Raw genomic sequence first — 10,289 nt, 5'->3', positions numbered from 1 at the left:
GACATCCCGGATACAAGTCACCCGGTCTGAACAGAACCTTAGAAATGGCTCGTACGCTTCTACGGCGCGACAGCTCAGGCATCTGGCGGCTGGTCGCTTCAGCACCGCGGACAGCGCAAGCTCCGTTCGGACGCGGCTGGAGCGTCCAAGGCGTCGACCAATGGGAAGGCGCCGCTCCTCTCCACCACAACCAACCCGAATAACTGCAGATCCCCGCATCGAAGCGTCGGGGCGTCTTCTCCTGTTTACCCCCCTCCCCAAACACCTTTTCGGTTTTCTCACCGATTTGGTCTATTTTTGGAATCGGTAGTAGGCTACGACCATTTTTGACGACATCCCTCTCCTTTTTCGGGTCACCGTGCTGTTTTGACTTTCGTAGTTTTGGGTTTGTCGGTACCCGCACCGCACAGGCCACCAGCCCCGAACCACAGCCGCGATCTCCAGGCTGTGGGATCTCCATTTGTCAAATGGAAGACGTCTCCGCTCCGCATCCGTTCTGCCACCGGCGAGCGAGAGACTTCCGATACTCATAAATGAAGCTTTCACGCCGCAAATAAGCAGCTCCGCCTGGACATCAACCGGATGCCTATTGTTGTCGGTGGGGCTCGGGCTCCTTCCAGGTGCTCCCTCCAGGACCGAGGACAGCTCCGAGCAGCGGCGGCGTGAGTGATCGCCAGAGCAGGGCACATTTTCCACAGCAGCGACGGCTCTACGTGGGATTGGCTTAGGGAATCATATAAAGGTGAGCGGGCTGAAATGGTAATGGTGCCTTAACATCCCGTAAAAAAAAGCGAAATTAAGGCTTGATACTTAAATTACTATGGGCTGGCCTAAATAGGATAAATAGGATGCTGCATATACATATCATATGCCAATGTAACCCGCAGATGTTGAGAAATGTTATTTCTCATAGAAATTCTATGATAATAACACATTTGAACTTGGCTCGTTTATTTGGCTCAACCATTATTTTATCAAATCGGATCTGAAGACGATATGGCGTGGCAATTGTATAGGTAAATGGTGTAACTATATGATATTCTGTATTTACAGCCATAAATCCAGATCAGTTAGTATTTCTGAGGCAGCCCTGTGTGAGAGATGGTGGGTGGTGTTTTCAGGGCTTCCATTTTGAAGCTAAGATGGATGCTTGCGCACATTTCTTTCTCATGCCTCTTTGGCCTTATCTTGGTCCTTATATAATACTGGTGAGAACACTGAAGCTGCGGGAGAGAGAGAGAGAGAGAGAGAGAGACCGACCATTGACTGTTAAAAAAGCTTCTGCATATTGTGAAATGATTTGAGTGTGACATTCAAAAGAACACTTAGAATGGCCATGAGATCAACTTCAATTGTCCTCGGGAGTCTAAGAAAATAATATCTTTGGATTGCAATACTGTATGTCAGAACGATCTTTACAGTGCATGGATCCAACATCAAAAGCTTCCCATTACCAGTATATGCGAAAGGATACTTGTACATCAATATGGATCCATTTGTTTCCACTATGTGAAGGAATGCCAATATGGTGAGAGGTGATTTGATAAAACCCTGTTTGAATAGACTAGAATAGTTCAGACCCGTAAGAGCAGTTGCAAGCACTCTATTGTCCAAGTAACACATTTTGGATGATTTGAAATCCCACATATTAAGATGTCAAGTGTATTCTCTTGTGAATGTAAATTGAAATATTTTAATGATATCTACACATAGATACACAAAAAAAAAATAATTTAAATTGAAACACATCCTTGTTTTGGCCTAGAAGGCATTTTCTGTGCCGGATTGTTAGAGATTGCTTATCACTAACAATTAATGTTAATGGATGCTTTCCACTATATTCTAAAGGTTTTCTTTCTCTTTCCCTACAGGTTAAACAGCCTCCCCTACAGCAACACACCTCAACTCAGTGTTGACCCCCCCCCCCCAACCCTCTTCGCTCCTGACCGCATCTCCTTCTCTTTCCTTCTGATAATCCTCCACTGCCGCTGATCATATCACAGGAATCATGGGTACAGTACTGTCGCTCTCTCCCAGCTACCGCAAGGCAGCGCTGTTCGAGGATGGCCCGGCCACGGTGGGCCACTACACGGCAGTCCAGAACAGCAAGAACGCAAAGGATGCTGCCACCGGCGCCAAGAGCCTCAAACGGCCATCTATCATCAGCGTGCTGCCATGGAAACGTATTGTGGCCGTGTCAGCCAAGAGGAAGGGCTCCAAGAAGTTGCCGTCGGACGGTGGCGAGGGGGGGAAGGGAGCGAGCCCCCCCGAGGCCACCGCTGCCTCGGCCTCCAGCAGCATGAGGCTGAAGAAGTCACAGTCCTGCGCCAACCTGTCCTCTTACACCTCGTGCCAGGACCCGGCCTCAGCAGGCACACACGCCGCTACTACTAACCCCAACAACAACACCACCACCACCATCACCTCTTCCCAACTGCCCACCTCCAAGACCCTGGCCAATGTATCGACCATCCTTGCCAAGAAGAACTCCCTCACGGGCTCCGGGATTCAGGCCTCCACTGCAGCTGGCACCCCGAAGCGTGTCATCGTCCAGGTAACTAAGGCTTTTTTGTAGGATTTGGTTTATGATTAGTAAAGAAAAAATGACTGAATTTATATGACAGTAATATCATTCCTTTTTGTGTATGTGTCTGACCCTCTCTCTTCATTTCTCACCTATTGTGACCTGTTATCTTTCTTTCTTTTTCTAATCGTCATAACCACAACCAAAATCCCCTTATCCACTCATCACATATCCATCTATCCATCTGTAAAAATCCATCCATACACACTTTTTGTTTTTGCCCCTCCATCCCTTCATTCCCTCGGTTCTACAATCCTTCCCATATCATCTAAAACGATAACTATCCACCTTTTTTGGTCCAATCTTCCCTGCCCTCCATCTCCTATACTTCTCTCTCATGACTCTCCTGACTCCCTCTCTCCCTCCTCCACCTGCCCACCTCTCTCACTTGATCTCTCCTTCCCTGAACCCCCTTTCTTCTCCCTCCTCTGCCTTTGCCACCTACACCCCCCAGGCCTCCACCAGTGAGCTGATGCGTAGCCTTGGTGAGTTCCTGTGCCGGCGCTGCTACCGTCTGAAGCGGCTGTCGCCAACGGACCCTGTGCTCTGGCTGCGTAGTGTGGACCGCTCCCTCCTCCTGCAGGGCTGGCAGGACCAGGGCTTCATCACCCCAGCCAACGTGGTCTTCCTTTACATGCTATGCCGCGACGTGGTGTCGGCCGAGGTGGTGTCAGAGCGCGAGCTGCAGGCCTCGCTGCTAACCTGCCTCTACCTGTCCTACTCCTACATGGGCAACGAGATCTCCTACCCGCTCAAGCCCTTCCTGGTCGAGGCTGAGAAGGAGGTCTTTTGGGACCGCTGCCTGGAGATCATAAATCGCATGAGCGGCAAGATGCTCCAAATCAACACCGACCCGCACTACTTCACCCAGGTGTTTGCTGACCTGAAGAACGAGAGCAAGAAGGAGGAGGAGAAAACCAGACTCTTCATAGGGCTCGACCGATAAGCGGAACCCTGGAGCCTGGGGGGATAAAAGGATGGAGGGATGGAGAGAGGAGAGTAGGAAGAGATGAATGAGGTTGCCAGATAGGGAAGTCGAATGAATGGATCGACAAATTGATAACAAGACAGGGCTGTTGTCTGGTGTTTCTACTCATTCGCTGTGAAATCATTTCCCTCTCCATCATCACGAGGGTCTAACGGGGTATTGAAAAACATTAGGGGCATTGTATTGAAACAATTATGGATCAGCAGGCTATTGTAGAGAGGGCCCATGGCAATAATTCAATGGTGGGGCAGTTGGCGTATGGTCTCCAGAGCCACTTGCCAACAACAAAGCAGATAACATCAGGTTTGGTGTGGCGCTGTACAAAGAAAATTCTGTGCACTCGTGCCATGATTATATCTAATTGCATTCCAAACAGACACGAGAGGTTCGTTTGCTGAGTTCAAATGCTTGTCATTGTTGGCCAATTTGAAATTTTTCTTTATTTATTTAGTGTCGTTTGAGGTTGCTGTCTGGGCTGTACTGCTCATCACTCCCTGTGAGGTGTACAGCAAACATAGGCATATTTAATGAGCTAGAAATATTGGAGTGATGAGCTTGTATCCCCCCCATTGGATAGAAGAGTAGACCCCAACAGGTGGATGCAGGGAGGCTTAAATAGACTGGCCTATATAAGGGAGTGAAATTGTGTGGCTCCACCTCATTTAAGGCCAATTAATGTGTTCAAAGTCCTGACCTGCTAATAAAGGGAGAGATATTATGTTATTTATTTAGTATAATTCTCTTTTTTTGTAGTTCTTCGTTTTGTCCATAGCATATTAACACAATGGTCATTGAGGGAGCTGATATCATTCTATCATTCTATAATTTCCCATGTCTTCTATTGAAAAGAGCAGTCAGAAACACCAGACAACACCACTATACAGTGCCCATGTATATAGTCACAGGAAAAAATATATATATATCGTTCATATACAGAAAATAAAGAAAGGGGGAAGATGCAATGAATGACTCAGAACCAGGGCCCAGAATCACACAGACATTTATTTTCTGCTAAAGAAAAGTGTCAGGGTAGCAAAGCTATAATTTTTAAATACATTTAAAAAAACACCACGTAGCGTGAGGCCTGTTTATCTGTGAAAATCTGCACAGGATCACCTGCGTATCACCAACTCCCCTTCACCTTCTCCCTGTAGACCTGCTGAAGCCCAGCACATTCACACGACCCAGGCACTGGGATGCACTGTGGATACTTGAAAAGCATCATGAGAGGGAGGAGAGTTCCCTCCCAAAAGATCAATGACTTTCTTAGGGGGGGGGGTTCATTTGAAATTGGAAGCATTGATGCTTGTTGTATGTTGAGGTTTGGAGGTAAATTCTTGGGTTTTCATTCGCAATGATTAATCCCTGTTTAACTATTTGTATTGTAAAAATGGGCCGCAAGGGGTGCAATACTGATACCCCAGGGCCTGAGCTTCCTGAGGGAAAATCTTTCCCTGCACTACAATTTTCAGCAGTCCATATTGGTGCTGTCCAGAGAAACAACTGACCACAGTAAAAAATCTCACAGGTGATCAGTCAGTTTCTGCTCAAGTTTCTGCCCCAGGTTAAAAGGCAAAAATGACGAAACAAAAGAAAGAAAGGGTTGAAACAAAATTGACGAAAGTGAAATGAAAATATCAAGTCCCACACTATGTCATGAAGAATGTTGAATCTTTCCTGAAAATCTTTTTTTTTTTTTTTTTTACAAACCCACTCCGCTAAACCGGCAAGACTACAAGGGGGACACTGCAGGAGGCCAAGCAGAAGAATGAAGGAACAAAAAAGTGTCAAGGGTGACCTGCTGGAGTAGATGTTGTAGCTGTACACCTTCCATTCTTTCCTCCATCTGCAAGCGTAATGCTGTCAACTCTTAAGCTGATGCTCCTTTGCGGTAGCACTATCCCGACATCCTGCAGTTGTCTCATCGCGTTCTTCAGCGAGCCTTCTCTTCTTCTGCTCCCATCCGGTCCAAGTTGACCTCATCTGGAGCCATCCAGCCCAGTGGTAGCGCAGTCTTAATTTTATTATATGGTTTTTTTTCTTGAGACTTCTGCTGCACTACTCCTGATAGCTAACTCATTCAATGAGTTGTGTTGACATGCATGTGTGCTTCTACGTGTCCCCTCGCATGCTGATTTGTGTTGGGTAAGGCACCACGCCGCAGGTTATGAAGTATGAAGAAGAGATTGAAAGGTGGCCACACTGAGCTAACGTAGCTAGACTCAGTGTGGTGACAGCATAGGGAGCACAGCTCAGTTCTCCTACCTGACTAGCGCAAGGAATCACTCTTTAAGGACGCTTTGGAACACGAAGGGGCGGTTTCACGGACACAGGTTAGGCCTAATCTTAGACTAAATAACACTTTGATTCTGGACTAACTGAAAGGGCCTTTCTCGGTCCTGGTTTAAAATAGTCTCAGACTTTCCCTAGTCTTGGTTTAAAATAAGGAATACTTTGAGCTATTCTAGGTCCAAGTGAAGGCTTAATATAAACCGGAACAGCAGGTTTATCTTTGAATTAATGGATGTGGAACTCCAGGTCGACCTTGAAAATAGAGAAAATGGATTATTCGGACCAAAAGCAGTACATACAGACCAGACAGACGAGCTGACTAGTCCTTAATGACCTTAGTCACCTTCACCTTCGCCCTGTAGTCCTGCTGAAGCCTATCACACTGACGGGACCCAGGCACTGGGATGCACTGTGGATACTTGAAAAGCATCATGAGAAGGAGGAGAGTTCCCTCCCGAAAAAATCAAATGACTTTCTTAAGCGGGGGTCATTTGAAATTGGAAGCATTGCTTTATGTGGAAGTTTGGAGGTTAAATCCTTGGATGTTCATTCGCAATGATTAAGCCCTGTTTACCTATTTGTATTGTAAAAACAGGGCGCAAGGGGTGCAATACTGATACCCCAGGGACTGAGCTTCCTGAGGGAAAATCTTCCCCTGCACTACAATTTTCAGCAGTCCATATTGGTGCTGTCCAGAGAAACAACTGACCACAGTAAAAAATCTCACAGGTGATCAGTCAGTTTCTGCTCAAGTTTCTGCCCCAGGTTAAAAGGCAAAAATGACGAAACAAAAGAAAGAAAGGGTTGAAACAAAATGGACGAAAGTGAACTGGAAATATCAAATCACACAACTATGTCATGAAGAATGTTGAATCTTTCCTGCAAATCTTTTGTAAATTTATTTTGTTTACAAACCCACTACGCTGAACCGACAAGACTGCAAGGGGGACGCTGCAGCCCAGGACTTCCTAGTCTAGAACAAACTTATCTTAAATTAAGCAATGTTTCAGAAAGGCATTTCTTAATTCTGGATTTATTTAAGTATGATTAGTTTAATCCTGGCTTTGATTGAACCGATTGAAACCGCCCCCAAAAGTGGAATTAAGATGAGCTTAACATGGTGGGGATTGGAAAGGTCCCAGTATTATAATTTTCTTCTGTGCCAGCAGTGTGGAATTGTAAGTGAAACAGTTGTGCTACGAATACAAAGCGAAAAGTGTGACTGGAATCGATTCTATGGTGCTAAGGAGCCAAAATGTGCGGCTCGTCTAAATGTAAATAGTATCAAGACATTTCAACATTTCAACCCCCCAAAGAAACTTCATACTACATCATCCCACCTTCTCCAATGATTACATTATTGTCTTATACATTGTCACGTAGCCGGTGGCGTAGCCTTCAAATGCACGCTTGACCGTGTGGTGTCCAGTGTTTGCCTACTACAGTTTACTTTTCGCATACTATTTAATGCATAATATGGTTTCGGACATACCAAAAATGCTCACTTACTAATGTGGTACACTAAATGGAATGCTTCTATGTGATTTCGAGTTCTAAAAACTAGTAAAAACCAAGGCTTTTTTTGACATGACCTTGAATGCTCCGAAAGAATAATTTTCTCCGAAAGAAGCAATTCCTCACCTGCATCGTGTCACATCACTTGAGTCTAACTTTGACCAATGAACTCAAGTCTTCAGATTAAAAAGTCTCAAAGGAGGGATTAGATCTTGTGCCATATCGCGTTTGAAGAATACTGTTTTTTGTTTGCTTTCTTTTCTTGGAAAACAACACAAATACAGCTTTACAATAGAGCCAACTACAATACTAGAAAAAGTACAATACTATCTCGAAAAAGAAAGTCTTTCTTTTAAAAAATGCATTGTGTATTTTGTTACTTAGTCTGACATCACTTGACAAAGATGGGATGGGAGGAGCCGTTATGGTATCTATTGAGGAAAATAGCACAAGGCTTGCGTCTCTTGTGTATCACCTGCTAAAATGTTAACCAAAATAAGCGATGGGGGCTGCTAGGTGGCTCTACAGTAAGCAACTTGTGAGAAAAGTGGGATTTTCCTCCAGTGTGACACACAATAGACTGCCAGTCTATTATGTATCATATAAACCTCCAGTCCATGACTAGGTGGCTCTGAAACATAGAGGTAACATGTGGGCTCTCATTCTATTACTCTATCGTATGATTGGATGGACTGGACGGCAGTAAATTCTGCATACTAAAATAAATACAAATTCAAATGTAGCCTGCAACCAGAGACAGACCTCACACAACCTCCTCCTTGCTGTTTCTAACAGTACATGAGTAGCATTTGTTTTGAAAATAAATTGCATTAATAGTGCTGTTATCAAATAATCAAACACTGTTTTTCTTTCTGTGGTTAAAGTTCCTTTTTGGCTGTTGGTTTCAGTTCCTCATTACCTGAATAGCGATAGTTCTGGATGTCCTAACTTTTGTAATTTTTGATCGCTGTCCACATAGAAGACGGTAGTCAACTACACAGCATTGTGGGAAAAAATGTCACTGCTGGTTGCAGAACACGACAACACCCGTTTCACAATCATTTCATAGAGTGGGAGCTTTTGTAACATAAGTGTTTGAGTGTGGATTATTTTTGCTACTTATGCTGAAAATCGACGACCATCTTGGCATTGCGGTGACCACAGAATAAGCATACACATGCACACACAACCGTTTAAAGTCATACTTGGTTTTTGATGGTACACTGAAATTGAAGATTCCTCTGGGACGGAAACAAACCGATCAGTCATGTTCCCTCTCTTTTTCCCCTGACCCTTGCCGATGCTTTCTTTCATCTGCGCAGAGACAGTTCAGAAGTAGAACAAAGCATCTCTGTAAATCAGATCTTTATAGAGAGAGCGAGAGAGAGAGAGAGAGAGAGATAGAAGTGGGAGGGCGTGTAGGGGTGGGAAAATATGAATTCCACCCCCCCATGTGTTGTCATCTCTGTTCCACTCATTACTTAACGTGCCATATTTTATCTTGCAAAACCTATAGGAAAAAATATTGTGTAACATAAAGCTTATGATGATGATGATGATGATGATGATGATGATGATGATGTGGATGAGGACGATGAAGTTACTCCAGTTTTCCTTTTCATTTGTGAACCATATTGTGTAAAAACGAGAAAAATTTGAACAAATGTCTACTAGTATTATTAGGTTTATGATGCTGCAGTCGGTGACTCTGTGGGTGTATGACAATGTATGTAAGATGTGAGCAGAATTTGTTCAACTGTTATAGTTACTTTATATAAAAACAACTTTGCTAGCATTACGTCGTCTCCCATAGTTTTGCTTACACGTACAAATTAATCCATTTTGACAGACAGACGGATGACACATCTCACACACTCACACACACACACACACACACACATACACACACACACACACGTGCGTGAACAAACACACACACATGCACACAGACACAGGTGGATTCATCACAGGCACACACACACACTACAAGCATTTGCTTCTAACACGCGCCCGAGCACCCTCCTGATTACATCCTTCTCCCTTTCTCTCCTTTCTTTCTACTACTATAGCCCTCACAGGAATAGCCCGTAATTGCTGTTCCAATTTTCATCTACTTAATTAATCATGTTTTGTCAAATACACTTGTCGACTGATGTTTCTATGTTTATGTTTTGTCAAGACCATATTGTTGTTTGTCTATGTATTTCTGTCTCACACATAGTGATTCTCCCCCTCTTGGAGAAGTAATGATGATTAGTTGTTTATAGAGCAAAACATGGTAAGATCTTTCACCAAAGAGTGGGATTGGTCGCAGTCTTGTATAACAAAAAAGCCGTGCTCTTGTCATCCCACAGGTCATCCACAAGACAGAGTTATTGCAGCAGTTGTTGACTATTAATGAAGATTGGCATTGCAGGTTGGGAATTTGAGTACCACTTGTAGATTAACTTTTTCTTGGATGCAATGGCATACAAATACCCTGTGTTGTACTGTATGCCAAGCATGCTGAGAGCATGGGTAAAAAAAAAAGGCAGACAGATGGATGGCTGGATGGATCGATGACAACAAGTGAACTATTTAATGTCTTTTTAGAGACAAATTTCACAATCTCACTTATGTCCCTACATTCAGTCCACAGTGATATTTTAATGATCCAAACTCTACAATTAATTTTGAAAGTAAAAACTGCAACCGGAAAGCAATTGACAAATAACATAGAAGTAAAAGGGAAAGGGAAATAATTAACGGCTCAATGGCTTTAATACACATAGAAATTAGCACAGTTTGATTATGATACGTTATATTACATTAGATTAGATTGATTGGCAGATTTGCTGGAAAGATAGATAGATAGATAGATAGATAGATAGATAGATAGATAGATGGATAGATAGATAGATAGATAGATAG

At 43.7% G+C, this 10,289-nt stretch overlaps 1 protein-coding gene across 1 annotated transcript; it reads left to right on the top strand.

Annotated features, from left to right (window-relative positions):
• Nucleotides 1-2,008: 2,008 nt before the first annotated feature.
• LOC307236568 (cyclin-dependent kinase 5 activator 1-like) lies at nucleotides 2,009-3,530 on the top strand (the record flags this gene model as incomplete). The annotated part of the gene is made up of 2 exons (XM_080009036.1): nucleotides 2,009-2,554; nucleotides 3,039-3,530. The coding sequence occupies 2 exons, from the start codon at nucleotides 2,009-2,011 to the stop codon at nucleotides 3,528-3,530; spliced, it is 1,038 nt and encodes a 345-aa protein (XP_079865162.1).
• Between the last annotated feature and the right edge of the window lie 6,759 nt (nucleotides 3,531-10,289).

The sequence above is a fragment of the Zeus faber genome (genome assembly GCF_960531495.2).
Source record: "Zeus faber genome assembly, chromosome: 11".
Taxonomy (NCBI): domain Eukaryota; kingdom Metazoa; phylum Chordata; class Actinopteri; order Zeiformes; family Zeidae; genus Zeus; species Zeus faber.
The sequence above is the reverse complement of the archived record's forward strand: the minus strand, read 5'-3'. Positions and strand labels throughout refer to the sequence as shown.